The following is a 19150-nucleotide window of genomic DNA, read 5'->3' as shown; positions in this document are numbered from 1 at the left end:
TCTAAAAAACTTTACTGGATCTAAAAAATTTTTAGTTTTCTACAGACCATTAACTTTTCTTTAGTGAAGAATTAAATCGGTTCAGTTGAATCCGAGCTAAAGTCAGCTAAGTATCAAAGAGCAGCTAAAATGATTTTGCCCCCGATTACGGGTGTTAAAGCAATTTGGAATTTAAAAAAAAATAGTATAACCAAAAATACTGAAACTAAACAATTTTATTTTTAATTTCTTTTCAGTGCTACGAGGAAATTGAAGACAAAGATGCAGCGAAACCGTTTTATGACCTTGAAGAAATGAGACTGTGGTACTTGAATAATGATCCTTCTATTGGAAGGTCATTTGTGGAACAAGATACTGCTAATGCACTGAAATTGGAACAACCCAGTCAATATGAGGAACTTCTGCAGCGGTAAGTTTAACTATTTTTTTTTACAAACACAAAATTCCTCTGAATTTCCCTTATTAGAGACAGTCACAATATTTTTATTTCATTTGATGTTTATTCGTTACATTGTTCCACAAGAACGAATCCTGATCCATTGCAATCGGGACATTCTATGGTGTCTTCCTCGAGATCATGTTTCTCTTCATGTTGCATTAATAACCATCCTGACTTGAATTCTCGATCACATAAGTTGCACCTGTAGACAGATGGCTTTTTGTGGAGTTTCTTATGCTTTATCAGAAGATTTTTCTGAGTAAATGTTTCAGAACAAATTGGACACGTGTAGATATTGTCATTTTTATGGATGTCCAGATGGGTTAGAAAATACTTCATACTTCTAAACCATTTTTTACAATAAGGGCAAGAGTACTTCTTCATTTCTTCTAGATTGTCTTCACTGTATGAAAAAAACTATATATTAGGATACGAATTTGTGGGAATAATTTGCAGTGACATTACTCTTCATGAATTTGGCGTATATGATCGCCCAGTTCTTCCTTTGGGAAACCTTCGCCGCAGAAATTACAATCTATGTGAGTTTTATGGAGTAGGACATGTGACTTGAGGTCCTTTATTTGCTGGAAACTTTCACCGCAGATTGTACACTCAACTGCTTTATCTGTCGGAAAAATGAAAACTTCATGTAGATACCAAGTATCGCAGCAAAAACGATTTAGATGAAATTTTAAAAACGATAATTAAAAATGATATTTTTAATCACTTTTTAACCATTTCCTCTTTTCCATACTCTTGGAAAACTGATTTAGTAAGTTTCCATTCTAAAAGTCTTCAACTCTACATCTGGATTTAATTTTAGATCCACAATCTACTTTATGATCAAAGCTTCCTTTATTTGACCGATAAAATAATTGTGATATTACTTTTGCTAGATTTGCTGAACTTGACCAAGACGTTCGATAGTTTAACGTACAATCTGATTAGCTTCAATCCTTTCAGTCTTCAATCGTTATTTGTCGGGATTCTATACTTGATCTCTGGCTTTTTCACAGGGGATAAACAAGTATAGTCAGTGGGTGAATGATTAGGGGCAGATCGGTGGATCGACGACCGACGGTCAGCCTTCATGATCGATTGTTCGCACCTATCATCTTCATGTTCAACTGATCACATCGATCGTTATCCATATCGATTGATCGACTCTGGTCAGTCTTCGTGATCAACTATTCGCGCCTATCTTCTTCATGTTCAACTGATCACATCGATCGGTATCCACTATCGACTGACCGATTCTGGTTAGTCTTCGTGATCAACTGTTCGCGGCTATTTTCTTCATGTTCAACTGATCACATCGATCGGTATACATAATCTACTGATCAACGCTGGTTAGTCTTCATGATTAACTATTCGCAGCTATCTTCTTCATGTTCAACTGATCACATCGATCGGTATACATAATCTACTGATCAACGCTGGTTAGTCTTCATGATTAACTATTCGCGGCTATCTTCTTCATGTTCAACTGATCACATCGATCGGTATCCATGATCGGCTGATCGATGCTGGTTAGTCTTCATGATCAACTGTTCGCGCATATCATCTTCATATTCAACTGATCACATCGATCGGTATACATAATCTATTGATCGACTCTGGTTAGTCTTCGTAATCAACTGTTCGCGCCTATCATCTTCATGTTCAACTGATCACTTCGATCGGTATACATAATCTACTGATCAACGCTGGTTAGTCTTCATGGTGAACTATTCGCGGCTATCTTCTTCATGTTCAACTTATCACATCGATCAGTATCCATGATCGGCTGATCGATGCTGGTTAGTCTTCATGATCAACTGTTCTCGACTATCTTCTTCATGTTCAACTGATCACATGGATCGGTATACATAATCGACGGATCAACGCTGGTCAGTCTTCGTGATCAACTGTTCGCGCCTATCTTCTTCATGTTCAACTGATCACATCGATCGGTATAAATAATCGACTGATCAACGCTGGTCAGTTTTCGTAATCAACTATTCGCGGCTATCTTCTTCATGTTCAACTGATCACATCGATCGTTATCCATAATTGATTGATCGACTCTGGTCAGTCTTCGTGATTAACTATTCGCGCCTGTCTTCTTCACGTTCAACTGATCACATCGATCGGTATTCATGATCGGCTGATAGATACTGGTCAGTCTTCATGATCAGCTCTTCGCTCCTATCATCTTCATATTCAACTGATCACATCAATCGGTATACATAATCTACTGATCAACGCTGGTTAGTCTTCATGATGAACTATTCGCGGATATCTTCTTCATGTTCAACTGATCACATCGATCGGTATCCATGATCGGCTGATCCATGCTGGTCAGTCTTCATGATCAACTGTTCGCGACTATCTTCTTCATGTTCAACTGATCACATGGATCGGTATACATAATCTACTGATCAACGCTGGTTAGTCTTCATGATTAACTATTCGCGGCTATCTTCTTCATGTTCAACTGATTACATGGATCAGTATCCATGGTACCCATTATCGACTGATCAATTCTGGTCAGTCTTCGTGATCAACTGTTCGTGCCTATCATCTTTATGTTCAACTGATCACATCGATCGGTATCTATGATCGGCCGATCGATGCTTGTCAGTCTTCATGATCAACTATTTACACCTATCTTCTTCATGTTCAACTGATCACATCGACCGGTATACATAATCTACTGATCAACGCTGGTTAGTCTTCGTGATCAACTATTCGCGCCTATCTTCTTCATGTTCAATTTATCACATCGATTGGTATCCATGATCGGTTGATCGATGCTGGTTAGTCTTCGTGACCAACTGTTCGCGCCTGTTATCTTCGTTTTCAACTTATCAATCGGTATCCATGATCGGCTGATCGATGCTGGTTAGTCTTCATGATCAACTGTTCGCGCCTATCATCTTCATGGTCAACTGATCACGTCGATCGGTATACATAATCTACTGATCAACGCTGGTTAGTCTTCATTATTAACTATTCGCGGCTATCTTCTTAATGTTCAACTGATCACGTCGATCGGTATACATCGTATACATAATCTACTGATCAACGCTGGTTAGTCTTCATTATTAACTATTCGCGGCTATCTTCTTCTTGTTCAACTGATCACATCGATCGGTATCCATGATCGGCTGATCGATGCTGGTTAGTCTTCGTGATCAACTGTTCGCTCCTATCATCTTCATGTTCAACTGATCACATCGATTGGTATACATAATCTATTGATCGACTCTGGTTAGTCTTCGTAATCAACTGTTCGCGCCTATCATCTTCATGTTCAACTGATCACATCGACCGTTATATATAATCTATTGATCAACGCTGGTTAGTCTTCATGATCAACTGTTCGCGGCTATCTGCTTCATGTTCAACTGATCACATTGATCGATATCCATGATCGGTTGATCGATACTGGTTAGTCTTCATGATCAACTGTTCGCGGCTATTTTCTTCATGTTCAACTGATTACATGGATCGGTATCCATGGTTTCCATCATCGGCTGATCGATGCTGGTTAGTCTTCATGATCAACTGTTCGCGCCTATCATTTTCATGTTCAACTGATCACGTCGATCGTTATCCATTATCGACTGATCAAATCTGGTCAGTCTTCGTTACGATTTTACAGCGATGAATCGTTTTCAAACTATACGATGTCCCCGTAACCACATTACCCCTTACAGAGACGTTTCTGTCAGTTGCGATTTAGATGTTAAGCCCTTATATTTTTTCAACGTCTGATTACTCATTATCTTTTAGGAACTCAGGGATTTTTCCAGTTCAACCTGGGACTTAAACTTTATCTTTTCGCAGGAATTGAATTTCTCAGTAAAATTCTTTCCAAACCAAAAGATTGTGTCGATGATCACAAAAATCAAGCGCAAAGCTAAAATCTCGTAAGAGCCTTTGCTACTCTATTTCAAATCACTTGAAAAATTTACCAAGGAAGCCAGACTTAATTTATTGAAAGGTGACTTTCTATCAGATCTGTTCGAATTAACTAAGAGCCTTCTTCCTGGGGGGCAGATAAAAGTATCTCCAAGCGTTTAAAGGATGCGTTCAAGAGACAATAGGCAGCGATGGACATTCTTCGAATATGATGTTCTAATAATAAGAGAAAAATTGTAATGTTCAAAGACTGGCACATTCGAAGGCAAGCCACTTTCCCCTAGAGCAGTTTTTCAAGATGAAACAGTAAAAAGAATCTACGGAATGTATTTCTTAACCGATATGGGCAATTCTAGCATTTTTGGAACGGTCTTGGGATCCCTGACAAGTCAAAACCGATTCTAATCGGTTATGAATCGGTAATGAACAAATTATGAACCGATGTTATTTTTATCCGAAAATCAATTGTATTATTATTCCTAATCTATTTCGGGCGATCGGTTGAGTGATTTATGAATCGGTTAAAATCGGTTATAAACCGATAGATAATGCAAAACTGTCGTTTTACCTGGAGGTTTACTTGGCAATCCTGTATGGAATTTCTCGATGTGCTTCCTGTAACAATTTGGCTTGGTGAATATCTTGCTGCAGTAGATACATTTGGTAAAATTTTCCATATGCTTGACTATATGGTCCTTCAAAGAATTCTTCTCAGTGAAAGTTTCGTCACAAATGTGACAGGAATAGGACGACGGATGTTCTTCGATGTGCTTCTTGAGAAAATATTTAGTCTTGAATTTTTGAGAGCAAATATTGCATTCGAAGTTGTGAGTTGTCAAATGTTTGTGGGTTTTGTGGTGTTTGTAGTAAGTAGACCGTGTCTTGGAAATTCTGTCGCTGGGAGGGCAGGATAAGACTTGCTTCGTTTTCTCTTTCTCTGCGAGTTCTTTTTCCCTGGAATAATGTTTTTTAATGTATTGAAAGTAAATATTTTAGTTTTAGATTAATGGGGTTCCCTGATTGACCAAAAGTGGCCAATCAGAGAGCGATATTTGACTAAAATATTTTTTAGGGTCAAATATTTCATTTAATCTAAATAACATTTCAGTATATTTTTTGTCCATTTCACTCTCCATAGGAGTAAGCGAGAAAGAAATATTTTCCAGGAAATTTTTGGAGAAAAAAAATATATCCTACTCGCTCTTTTTTCTGTTGTAAATGCGAGAGAAAGAGAAAGAGGCAGAGAGATTTTCAGAGAAAACGTCCTTAGTTCGTACAGAACAAAAGTTATAAAATGTTTTATAATTTCAGTGTATCTCGCTCACTCCTTATGGGGAATTGTGTAAGAGTGAAAGAGACAGATGTAGATAATTTTTTATCCAAAAATTTGGGTTATTTTCTATTGATTTAATAAAAAAAGATTCTTACTCTTTATGATTCAGCTCAAAATGACGATCATGGAGGAATTTATAGAGGAATTTCTCTCCACAAATCTTACATGTGCTTGGCTTTTCTTTAGAATGTTTCCACATATGAGTTCCAAGACTTTGAAAATCGTTGTATTTCTTCTGGCAAATCAGGCAAGAAATATCCTCCTTTCGATGCTTTTTGCTTTTCATATGAAGGACTATTAGATGCTTAGCCAAAGATTTCTTGTGCGAAAATGTGGAAGAGCAATGTGCACAGGAAAAATGTTTAGGTTTGAATAGATCGTTTTTCTTTTGTTTTTTACGTTTTGAATGGTTTTTATCGGAATTTTCATCAATTTTCTCTTGTGAAGTCTTTGCTTTCTTCTTTGGTTGTGCCTCCTTGGCATTTACAGAATTCTTTCTCTTCTTTGGCTGCACTTCCGGTACTTCTTGGGATTCATTCTCAGACTTAGGATGAATATCCATGTGCATTTCGAGATTTGCGCGTCTTGTGAATTTTTTTCCACAGATCCCACATTGATTATCGTTTTCATTTGAACGATGATAGCGTACATTTGTGCTATCATCGTCAATCTCTATAATTTCAAATTTTACCTTACTTTCGTCAACATCCGAAGCTAATCTGAAAATTTTTTTTTGAAGTGTAAGAAAGCTTTTTTTTGTACAGAAATTAAGTCAAATACTCACGTTTCTATTCCAATTCCAATGGGATTTTGCAGTCCAAAAACATTATCTTCAACACCATATTCTCCTTTGACAACCTCGGATTGTATTTCACTTTTGAAATCCATCTTGAATGGAGGGAAAATGCTTAAGCATTTTGAGGAAGAGACACGGCTTGATTCTCATGAATGTTTTTATCTCTCTGACTGCGTCAAATTTACTTCGTTGAAGAATTTATAAAGTTTCACTTTGCCTTGGTCCATCTTATTTTTAAAAGGTCCGATGAAAATTATAATTTATTTTGTTATCAAAAATATGACACTCCGTATTGTGAAATAAATTTAAATGTTCTATTAAAACGTCATTAGTTTTTAGGGTAAAAAGGGAAGAATTCTTACAAATGCTAATTTTACAAATAGTTTATTAGTCTTTTAAATTAAGAGAGATTTACCGTAAATTTAAGAGGATTTCTGGATGATTTTTTATTTTAAAACACAAGACCGGTAATAAAAGTCCCACAGAAAACGCCAAAGAGGCCAAAAGTAAATACAGTGGGACCTCGATAGAGTTAACTAATTACAGTGCTGTCTCTCTATATGCACACTCTCTATATGCACAGCTTTTGTGTCGGTTGTATTCAAAATCAATTTGTTTACATTTTGACAAAGTAATATAAAGACAATTATTTTCTTGGTAACTAATTTTTCTTGCCTTTAATTTTCTTAATTTTATTTTTTCTGTCTCATATTATATTTAAAATAACACGGGAAATTCTATAACAATAAAAAAATGATAATTTATTAAAAGAAAGAAAAAAACCGTTGGGAATTTCAAAAAAGTTGTGCATATTCAGAGAGAACTGTCAAAAAAAGTACCCAAACTGTGCATATAGCGAGACAGCACTGTATTTCCAGGCCTGAGCACACTCATCTCTTCGTTATCCGGCTGACGTGGCGACATGACAATTAGGTTTTTTTGAATCAGGTCAACGGTTTATATATTGTGCTGCGTGAATTTGTTCTCTGTCGAAGAACAAGAGGATTTTCTTCATGGTGTGTTTATGTTTCATTTTTTATCATAGATACAGTAGACTCTCGCTCAGTTGGTTCTTTTTCAATCAGGCGCAAAATTTTCTTTAAAAAAATAATAATGGATGTCCCGAATTCCCCTGGTGGGAAGGCCTAGTTCCTACACGGTAAAAAATTTCGGCACGTATTTGTTCCAAAAATTAGCACGTCCATAATTTTTGGCATAATCTTGTTCATTTTATGAGACTTAAAAAGATACCCAATATTAGTAACGAATTTATTCCAATAAATAGTTCGTCTAGTATAAAAACGTATCCCTCCTCTCACACTCAGTCACCCATTACCGAAATGAAGAGGACGCCAAATCTGTGGCAATTTTCGTGCTACATGGTTTCACTTTTTTAATTCGAGATTCCCTTCCCCTCTTGCTGCCAGCACTCGCATATGATTTCGTCATGCACGCGTCTGTATAAAACACTCTTAAGTTGATTCTTATTTGATGTTCCTTATGAACTTACGCCACCGAAATCCATCTCGATTGAAGTATAGGCCTTAACTGTAAGACGAAATCACTTACACGAATTTGTTCCCGACAATGGGAACAAAAAGATTCCCCATATGAGTAACAATTTCGTTCCAAAAATTACCTCGTCAACGGACATCGAAAATTTTTGGAACAAATATGTTACAGATGTAGGAATGATATTGTTATACAAAATATGTACCAATTTGTTCCTGACAGTGGGAACAAAACAGCCGAGTGCAACAAATTCTGTTCCAAATTTCGGGAACAAATTTGTATAAAACGAAATCAACTCAAATTTGTAGACATTCCACTGTATCAAAACGGTTCCAAAAGAAAACTCTAACAAAATTGTAACTGTATTTTGTAACGAAACTGTAAAGAAAACTTTTTGGAACAAACAAATATCTTCTCTAGGTACAAATTGATCCCAAAAAAATTTGTTCCAAGGAAAACTTGTTCCAATATTTTGGTCAGTGTCCAAAAGTTTTTACCGTGTATATGGAACATTGTGCCACCATTGTTGTTGTTACAAAATTTTGTTGACAATTTTCACATTTGATTTTAAAGCAATTTTTTTAAATTCGCTGTAGTTCCTCTTATCGTAATTCTTTATATTTGAGCGCTTTTTGTGGAATTTACGATGCTTTTGATGACCAAATCTCTCGATAATTTGGATGACATTTTGCCCCATATGCCCGATTGCGAGAGAGTCTACTGTATGCTTAAAAAAATGTGATAAAATGAAAATGACACATTAATTAATTCACACTGCACAAACTGCATTATTTCGTAAAAGACGTTTTGAATACATAAACCGTCAGGATTTGACAGCTGTCACCCGGATATCGAAGTGCCGGATATCGAGGAGCTGAGTGTAATAAAAAGATGTAGGGGTAACTGGGGCACCACCAAACACTTTTGAAAGATGCGATTCAGACTGAATTTCTCAAGAAAAATATAATTTTTAGAAAAATGTTGCTTACTCCATGTTACAGTCTTGGGTACACGCTGTATATTAATGCATATAAGGATGATGGAAAACAATTGAATTTTCTATAAAAAGGAAAATTGTGTTACTATGCATTTTTTTGATTTTTTCCAACCAACCGGGGTACCACCAAACACTTTCTGGGGCACCAGTAAACACATCTTTTTCTCACCCATTGAAGTTATCTTTGGCATTCACCATAGTTATAAATTATAAAGTAGATATTAAAAATTGAATAATTAATAATCAAAATTATGTTTTTGAAACTATATATCTTCTAAGTCGTGAATGAAAATTCCATGAATGAATTTAAATTCCGGAAATTGAATAAAGAGAGAGAAGAAGAGTAAGACAGTAAAAAGGAAAAATTTTGCCATTCAAGCTACGCTCGCGACATCTGCAATTGGGAAAAATTTGCCTGTTTGGTGGTACCCTAAACTCTTTTTTTCTGATTGATTTTATATTCTTTTAAGAAAATATGAACATTAGGGTAGACGGGGGTACTATCGATTAGTTAAGGAAATGATCAACTTCAACAGACAAAAAAAACCATATATTATATTCGGATTTTTGAAGTGAAAACTTATTATAGTCAATCTTGCAGATGTCCTCTACAAGATCGACCACTCACATTCTTGATATATTTATTTCGAAGTGGTTTAAAGCACGAAAAACTTTTCGAAGTGCATTTGCATGTAATATCGATCAGCTGATGGTATTATCGATCAGTCGATGCTTGTAATATCGATCAAGGAAAAAATGGGGTTTACACTGTACTATCAGGGAATGTGAATATGTATTTTATATTTTCCGATAAATTAAAAAAAAATAGATAATTCAAATACTTATCTTTAATTTCTAAAGGGCACAATCGGCACAATCAAAATAATTTAATACACCACAAAATTGTTTGGAATTTTCAACTTCCTGCACAACATTTGCACCACTCACTGTCGAGAAATTGATCCTTGCACAGAGACAAATTTTGAAGTAGAAAAATTCCATAATAATGGCATCAAAATCAATGCCATAAGTATGCCAAAATCTCTTAAAATTAGAACAATTTTGGCATTAACTTCGAATTCTGCTCCATATCTAATGAAATTGTAGCATTAATTTTAGTTTTGATTCCACAATGCTCTAAAATTGATGCCATAATGCACTAAAATTGATGCCACAATGCTCTAAAATTTGATGCCACAATGCTCTAAAATTTGATGCCACAATGCTCTAAAAATCAATGCTCCAGTGTGTTAAAATCAATACCACAATGTATTGGAAAGTTACTAAAAAGTAAGACATTTATGGCATTGTTTTAATGCCATAGAGTTACTTGATTTTGATGCCAAGAATGCACTAAAATCAATCACAAAATTTATAGGAGCCTTTTTGATGCCATAAATTGCGCAAAAATGCATTGATTTTAGTGCATTTTTTCTCTCTGTGTGGTAATAGGGTGACCCACATTAGCCTATAAAGGACCCAAGCTTCCAGCGATTCCTCGTGTTCGCTTGAAAGGACTGCAGAAGCGCCGATACGTCTTTGTTCCGGACTGGTTCCCTTAAACTTCCCATATACAGTGTTCCGTACGGCACATTGTATATCCGAGCTGCCTCTCTAATGCTAAGTCCATTCCTGGCATCCTCAAGGGCTCTTGTCATTTCATCATACTGATATTGAAGGCGTTTTTTGGTGTTTTTGCCATGATTTTGCTGAAAAAAAAGTGATCAATATTCCAAACATCAGAATTTGAGATTATCGCAGAAAATCGTTTATTACGTTCAACTAACAGTACTTTACCTATGAAATCTTCACATGTAAGCTTCAATCATTAATTGATTTCCAATATCTATACCAATTGTATCGATAAGAAGCGCACAAACTGTTCAATTCACTGACAAAGCTGACTGTATTTGCCTAGGACAAATGGCAGGAAAAGGAAAGTGAACTTTTGGAATGGCTACTATTGTAATTTTGTGCATACATTTTTAAAAATCACTTTTCTTGTGCAAATATTACCGGAAAAATTGTGAAATTTTGTATTTGACATCGTGAAACATAAAATAATCAAACAATCATTAATTAAAGTTCATGCAGAAAAATTGTTTTGTTTATCCATCAATTGGAAGAGAAGTCGATATTACAAGCATCGCTTGATCGCTATTAGGAGCGTTTTGGTATTGGTAATACCAGCGTCTACCCTAATTTCTTTGGAAAATGCATAAATATTATTCCAAAACATGTACGAAAGAATTGGTGTAGTGAAATTTTATTTAACTTGTTTTATTTTCATTTCCCAGGTAGATATATAGATGACTAATTACCAAAATATCACAATTTTACGAAAAATTATTTTTATTTCTAAAGTTCTTGAACTATGTTGAAAATTCTTGTGTTGGACAAGCATCCATATACCAAGGGCCTTTCGACATTTCATTTTTCCATACGTTTTTGCATAGAGGGGATTAAGACTACTGGCAAGTTTTTTCCTAAAGAGAATTGACTTATCAGTCTGATATATTTCGAAATCGTGCATTAAAAGTTTTGCCCCATATGCTCGATTGATAGAGAGTCTACTGTAGTACCTATGATTTCATGTAGGTTTCGTCATCTGAAGCTATATCCGTATTTAAAAAAGCACCGTCTTTTTGGGATATTTGGGAGCAATTTTTGACAAAAATTGCTCCCAAATATCTAAGAGGCCTTTAAATTAAACTTTTCCATTAGTTTCGGGCAGATGTGGTGAGCTTAAGAGATTCTCTTTGACAAAAATTGATCAAAAGCTTCCCACAAAAGTCCTTTCAAAAATTCATTTTGAAGTTTTTAGTATCAGGTTGTGTGTAATGTTTCTTTAAAGACAATCACTCATATCCATTTTATTTCAAATTGACTAAATTTTGGACATTTTCAGAGGCTCATAAAATTCAATAAAAACCTTTCAAACCAATACGACGCTTTCTTTTGGTTAAGAATGCCTTATTTGAGGTCAAATACGTCTTTACGTCAAAGCACTACAAACACCATGTATTTTTATAGTGTAACTGTTTAAATTTAAAAAGAGAATTTGTCATCCAGAATTCATATCAAGAACGAGAATGGACAAAAGTATTATCAAAAGCGATGTGATGTCAAATTTTCCGTGTATAAGTTCGTGAACAAGATTTGCATAAGTTTACGTGAAGCGATAAAGGAATAGCAAAATGTATTTATACCTCAATCGGGCTATTTTTCCATGTAATTGAAGGACTAAAGTACTCATAAATCCCAATTAAAATATCTCGCTTATAAATCGTACCGCGCTAGTCAATTATGGTTGTTCAAGACGTTTTATTATTATTATTTTTTTAGAAAATAGAACAAGAACCTAAGTTTATAAGTATTATAAGTCATAAGAGAATAGAAAGGGCTAAGTTTTTCAGTGAGTTCGTTAAATTTTCCTGCAGATCCGGTCTCCATTATCTTACGAATCGTCTGTCTTCTCAGCAAAATTACGAATGTGCCTGGAGAATGGGTGATTGGAGTGTTTTGGACAGAGATCAGAGTCCCAGTGATTTCAGGGAGAATTTCAACTTTGAACGAGATCACTATAAAAGTCTGAAAAATCTTCACAAAATTGATAAGAATCTCACGAATTTGTTCAGTGAAAAGTCTCGATTGAGTCTAATCGAGTCAATGAGGAAGAAAAATCCTCAATCATCAAAGACCTTCCACAATCACTTCACAATGCTGCGACAGATGCAGCAGATTGAAGATTTCTCAGTGGCATTCTTCAGTGATGACCGGGACGATGCCATGGAGAGATTGTATGAAAAATGGCAGTGGCATGATACTCTGCCATGTACGTCTTTTGTGGAGAAAGAGAAAATTTTGGCACAGAGATTGGTGATCTTGGACACAGTGGAGACTGTTGACATGGTCAGGGAGAAGCATAAGACTCTCTTGCAGCTTGTCCATGAAGCACAAAATGCCAATTGTGACAATATCGCCATCAAATACCTCAAGCATCTGCGTAGTCTCACTCTCGACGATGAAATGGAGGTAAGAGAATTTTCCTTAAGATACTTCTCTTTTTTTTCAATTAAACAAATTTTAATGTTTAACAGAGAGAAATTCCATGAGTGCATACAGAAATTTGCGTCGGAGAAAATTGTTATTTTGCATGAGAGATCAATGTGTTTCCTCTATGGAAAGAATATTTCTTCTATTTTTTTTTTCGTATTAAGACATGAACAAATAACGAAAGTATTAGTTGAATATTCATAAAAGGTGATTTCTTTCAAAATCACCAGCCTGAACAGAGAAAAAAAATACAAAATATCCATAAACGAGATAAATTTTGTGCACTAATGTGATAAATATTGAGAAGTCACGTTATGTTGTGTTCATTTGAGCCGGATTGATTTCTTTTTACAACTCAATTATTCGGTCATCCATTGCAAGATCATGATAGTATTCGGAAAATGCAATCACCATGTTCTCCTCACACAGACTTCGCGAACTTGATGGGCTTTTAGTGAATGTATATAGTTAATTTTTTCTGGTGGAATTTAGAGATTTTCCAATACTCTGTAGCATTTAAGGGGGATTTATATCAAGTGAAAATTAAAAATAAAACATAAATCTTGATTTATACGATGTTTTGATACGACTGATGAAAGAGCTAGACTTATGCCTTAGACACACATACGACTTAAACCGAGATACGACTTAACGTAATTATTATCAAAATAATTATAAGATTCCATTTCCATCAGTTTTTGATTAATCCGTCTCTCGGCTTAAGCCAAGAAACGGCTTAATTAGTGTGAAACTCATGAGAAGCCGTCTCTCTGCTCAAATCGTGTGTCTAGGACATTACGTTAAGAACATTTTTATTACAGCGATCATTTTTTTTACATTGCGGTGTAAGTGTAAGAAAAAAAATGAAATAATAGATTTAAGTCGAATGGTTGAATGCGTTGAATGTTTGAATAGTATCTTAATGACGGATAGTCAAATATTTCAAATCCTGATCAACGGTTTCGATGTTTTTTTTTTGATAAAATTGTGAAACTTACTTAGAAGGGGACCCATTTTACCGGTTAACTTTATTTTTGCTCTCTTGAATCTTTTTGCCTGATTTTTATCGCAGCTGAGATTCATTTCAAGCTTTACCGACAACTTCGATCGAACACGGAGTGCTTACAATTCATAATTTATCAGAAATCGATGGTATTTTTCCCATTATTTCGGCACAAAATTCCGGAATTTCGAAATCCTAGGCGAAATTCCGGGATTTCAGGGGTGCCATGATGATTAAATTTTCGATAGAGCCGATTCTAAAAAAGTGAAACTATAGCTACATTTTTGTAGCTAATATATATAGAGTTTTGTCAAGAGACACATTCTTGTAAGAATGTCACAATAAAAATCATCATTCACTCCATCTAACTGATAAAAGATTATCAATGCTATCAAATCGATAGTATCAAAAAGTTATCATTTCACTTGTATTCATTTACACTTTCATTTTCATTTTCATTTTCATTGTTTCAATTTCAATTTCACTTTCATTGTTGTATTTCAAAATTCCGAATAGATTGAATATTTTAATCTCAGGGTTAAACATTATCCGAAAAATAGTCGGACTGTGTCCCATTGAGCGCCTAAACACACCCAGTAGTTTAAGAACTTCGTCCACTATCTCTTTTTTATTATTAGGGGTTCATCTGGAAGATGATTGCCCCGTCCACTATCTCTTGTCATCTCCTTCAGGGGCGTCCTCTCGAATTAACTGTTTCCGGCTTCGTATTCAGCAGCTTCTTAGACATTCTATTATCTGACGTTCAGTGCACATGACCGAACCACATCAATTGTTTCGCCCGGATGGAGGTAGCAATGTCGGGCTATCCATAGAGTTGCTCCTGTTCGTGGTTCACTCTAGTAAGGAAAAAATATCTGTCGGAGAATTCGTCTCTCAAAAATCACTTGCATATCTTGATCTGTGTATATCTTGATCTTTGAAGACTTTGAGACGTTCTTCGCTTAGAAAATTGATAAAAGAGCATAAAAACATCTGCTCCCCGTCGCGAGCCTATCCTCAAATTCTATCCTGACGTCATTGTCCGTTGATAATGCTGATCCGAGGTATCTGAAGTCTGAAGTTCTTTACAACCTCAAAATTCCACTGATCAATAGTCATATTTTGCTGAACTCTTGGTGTAGTTTTTTTGGTTGCCGCATGTACTGTGGTGCCTTATTGGAAAACTTATTTGCGAGTTACAACGACCTCAAGGTTGCCTCGTGATAAAGAATGTCTGCTATAACAAAAGGATTGCGTATGGATGACTTAGTAATAGGAGCAGTGTATTTACTAAGATCAAAAGATTAATATTTAACTTTAGGTCGGTTTAAACCTTTTTTCGGGTCCGCTTCATCCGCAATATCTTAATCTCCAAAGCTGTCCTCGAGCTCTAATTCTCAGCTTCTGTGTGCCAACTGGAAACACATAATGCCGTTGCTATATTACGGTAGATCCGACTAAGTTAAACCGGTTGGACCAATTGCAGTGAATTTATATTTCTATCGACGGATCTCTTCATGCTGAAACTCGTTTCTTTCCAACTCTGTCGTTTTTAGACCGTTCATTCCTTGTCAAAACATAGGCATTCATTTCATTCAGTCACTAGACTGATTTGAGATTGACATGGCAGCTGAAAAATCTGCTGTTGCCGAGTCGTGAGAGAGAGCTCTATTTCTCTTCTTTCCAAAGCCTTTATCACTAGCTACTCCCTAATACGGCCATCTCTACTATCTCTGTTCAGGTCCCGAACTCCCTCCGGTTGAACTCCTCACATTTTGTCCTCTATTGTTGCTAGAGTCACCGAGTCCCTATTCCCTAATCAGTCGGATTGTTGATTACAGAAAAACGCCTCAAAAAAGAACGTTTGCTGTAATTATTACTCTTGATGCTGTTTTGCAGCACCTATCATTGACTATCGATTACGTTTAGAGAAGACTTCCCCTGAAACGCATGCAGGATGAACCCGAAATAATTTAGATATTTAGGGGAATGTAGGCATGGTTTACATACAGTGAACCTTCAAACGATGCAAATTTGCTCTTTTGTTGAAAAGATTCAAACGTTATTAGCGGTACGTAAAGTTTTCAATTGAAATAATTACCTATTTCGTGAACAAAAAGGGTTTTTTTTTGAAGTGTCTGCAAATGCTTCAATAGGAAACCCCGGAAATATAATTTTTTGGAGATATTTTCTTATTGTTTTAGATGGGAAAGGAGAAAAGACCAGGAATAAGAACAAATCCTGCACTCAAGAGCAACTCAACAAGGTTTTGGTAGCCTTTCGTCGCGGTTTCACTTACACAGTTTGTCTCCAATTAGAAACTTTCCCTTGTCTCCATTTGGATTAATTTGTTTCCAATAGAAGCATTTTACACTCGCGTATTTTTCTTGTATTTAAGAAGTTTTCAAATTATATCTAAAGAATTTTCACTAAACAGTAACATTCTAGAACAGCCAAGGAGCAAATTTATGTAATTTTCTTTAGAAAAAATATGAACTTAATGTGTTGAATCTTCTGTCAAAGTTAAAGCGTTTGGAAATGGTTTTGAATTAGGACAATTACCCTACTTAATCCAATGCCTACCGCATTGGAGTTTAATTTTTTTTCTCGCTCAGATATTTCCCCCTTAAAATTTTTCAGTTTGTTTTGACTTGATGCATTTTCAATTAAAATTGCATTAAGCGATAGTTTATCAGTTGTTAAAATGAGAAATCTCTGGTGTAAATGAACCATAAATTGAATTTTCAGTCTAAAATGCTCCTGGAAGATGCTCAGCTTTGCAAGAAATTTGGGTATATTGACTTGGCTAAGAAGCTCTTTTCATCCTTGATCAATGAATCCAAATATCAGTCTTTCATCACGCGAATCACAGGATTATGGACTTGTGGAGAATTTTTCTCCGATAACATGAATGAGGATCCAAATGTGATCTATCGTGATTACTTTAAGATGGCCAAAGAAGAGTTGTTCAAGTATCAAAAGCGCTTTGCAAATGTTGCAGATAAAATGCGGTGTATTAAGGAGGAGAGAATAAAGATTTTTAAAGCTGTGGCCAAATTTGCTGATAAAATTTACAGTGAGCGTGATAAGTACCTGAATTCGAGTGAGTACAAAGAAAAGTGTCAGTATTTGGAATTGACACACAAAGAAGTGGAGAAATTGTCCACACAGAGACCAACTAGTGAGGAACTGCAGAAAGAAATCAGAACCAAGCAGTATATTTTGATGAAAAATAGCGAATTGGATAAGCTGGAGATCAAGAATATTTGCAATGATCGCAATCTCTATCTCTCAATCGCTCTCGAATACTACATTTCTTTAGCGGCTTTTGGGGAGAATTGCGATGTTTACATCTCAAGACTGGTATCACTGTGGTGTTCCAATCATTCCAATGATAATGTCATAAATATGCTTACGAAGAGTCTCGATGAAGTACCCAGCTATAAGTTTCTCAAAGTTCTCCCACAGCTGGCATCTCGTCTGGGAAATAGTGATACAATGTTCACAAAGCTCCTTACACGAGTTCTCGTCAGATGCTGTGCTGATCATCCCTATCACTCTCTCAATCACATCATGGCCCTTCAAAATGCCAATTATGATGCAGAAGATCAGAGCATTGATGAAAGTGGAAGAATGCTTCAGGCCAATGCTAAGGCAATAATTCAGGAGTTACAGAAAAATCCAAAAACTAAGGGAATTATCAAGGAACTCAATGAGGTGAATATTGCATTGATTGAATTGGCCAATAAGCACATTGATAGACAATCATCGAGATTGGAATTGAGTGCAAATGAGAAAATTATTGCCATTGGAACCAAGAGGCTTTTCCATCTGCCAACTGTGAATCTTCCCATTCGAAGAGATTGCAATTACAACAACATCATCTGTAAGTTTTTTTTAAAACATTTTTATTTCTCATAAAAGGATTTAAAATCGGGAATAACGGTGCTTTTACAATGAAAAATAACATTTTTTTAGTACCTTACTGTTCTCAAGTGCTTCTGCATTATCCACTTTTCCTTGTGTTGGTTCCTGTCACAACTATTTTGATGGATTTAGAACAAGGCGAAACCTGGAGAAAGCAGTCAAGATAGGAACCAATACAAAGAAAAGTCGATAATGCAGAAGCACTTTAGAATAGTAAAAACACTAAAAAAAAATGACCAGGAGAAATATTTCTCCTTTTCATATTTGAAATTTAAGAAATAAGTTATGATGGGCAAAATCTTTTTGGTCAGTAAAAAACCAAATTTGGTCAGTAAAAAACTTTTAAAAAAATCAGTAAAAAATTAAATTCGATCGGTAAAAAGTCAAATTTGGTCAGTAAAATAAAATTTGGTCACTAAAATTAAAATTTGGTCAGTAAAAAATAAAATTTGGTCAGTAATAAATAAAATTTGGTCAGTATAAAATAAAAATTTGGTCAGTGAAAAATCAAATTCGGTCGGAGAAAAGTCAAATTTGGTCGGTAAAAAGTCAAATTTGGTCAGTAATTTTTTTTAAATCAGTAAAATGTGAAATTTAATCGGTGGAAAATTAAATATGATCAGATCAGTGAATACTAACTTAGTCAATAAAAAACTAAAAGGAAATCAATAAAAGTTAAAACTTTGCATATTGCGGAAACTTCGTATTTTACCATTTCGTATTTCATATTTCGTCTTTCCTAAATTTTGTACAAAAATTAAACAGGTGCTACTAATAACTTTCCAAAGCACAGAAAATTTCCCTTTGCCTCAACAGGCGATACAGATAACTTCCCGAAGCACAGAAAATTTGGTTTTTTACTGACCAGGTTCTTTATTTTTTACTGACCATTTTTTATATTTTACCGATCAAATTCCATTTTTACTGATCAATTTTGATTTTTCACTGACCAAATTTGATTTTTTACCGACCAAGTTTGACTTTTCTCCGACCGAATTTGATTTTTTACTGACCAAATTTTATTTTTATTACTGACCAAATTTGATTTTTTACTGACCAGATTCTTTATCTTTTACTGACCACATTTTATTTTTTACTGACCGTATTTGATTTTTTATACTCACCAAATTTGACTTTTTACTGACCAAATTCAATTTTTTACCGATTTTTTAAAAGTTTTT

At 35.2% G+C, this 19150-nt stretch overlaps 2 protein-coding genes across 2 annotated transcripts in view; one reads left to right on the top strand and one right to left on the bottom strand.

The window, feature by feature from the left end:
- The first annotated feature begins 235 nt into the window (after positions 1-235).
- The window catches only part of LOC129804748 (serine/threonine-protein kinase ATM-like), a 49347-nt gene continuing 30432 nt past the window's right edge, over positions 236-19150 (top strand). The window contains exons 1-3 of the mRNA XM_055852316.1: positions 236-409; positions 12424-13018; positions 16791-17928. Of these exons, the coding sequence (XP_055708291.1) occupies positions 294-409; positions 12424-13018; positions 16791-17928 (1849 nt within the window). The 5' untranslated portion in view covers positions 236-293. The remainder of the gene's footprint in view (positions 410-12423; positions 13019-16790; positions 17929-19150) is intronic.
- LOC129804761 (zinc finger protein 805-like) lies at positions 444-6724 on the bottom strand. The gene is made up of 5 exons (XM_055852353.1): positions 6463-6724; positions 5774-6397; positions 4914-5299; positions 905-1064; positions 444-842 (listed from the first exon to the last, which is right to left on the bottom strand). Exons 1-5 carry the CDS (start codon positions 6564-6566, stop codon positions 500-502), a joined length of 1617 nt encoding a protein of 538 aa, XP_055708328.1. The 5' UTR covers positions 6567-6724; the 3' UTR covers positions 444-499.

The sequence above is a fragment of the Phlebotomus papatasi genome, chromosome 2, assembly GCF_024763615.1.
Source record: "Phlebotomus papatasi isolate M1 chromosome 2, Ppap_2.1, whole genome shotgun sequence".
Classification (NCBI taxonomy): Eukaryota; Metazoa; Arthropoda; class Insecta; order Diptera; family Psychodidae; genus Phlebotomus; species Phlebotomus papatasi.
This window is presented reverse-complemented; position numbering and strand designations above follow the sequence as displayed.

Excerpts from the sequence above, each read along its gene's own strand:
- LOC129804761 (XM_055852353.1), bottom strand. The coding sequence starts at position 6,566 with ATGGATTTCAAAAGTGAAATACAATCCGAGGTTGTCAAAGGAGAATAT. Across the intron at positions 5,300-5,773 it reads TTTGAGCTGAATCATAAAGA|GGAAAAAGAACTCGCAGAGA; the intron begins GTAAGAATCTTT and ends ACATTATTCCAG. Across the intron at positions 843-904 it reads ATACGCCAAATTCATGAAGA|TGAAGACAATCTAGAAGAAA; the intron begins GTAATGTCACTG and ends TTTTTCATACAG.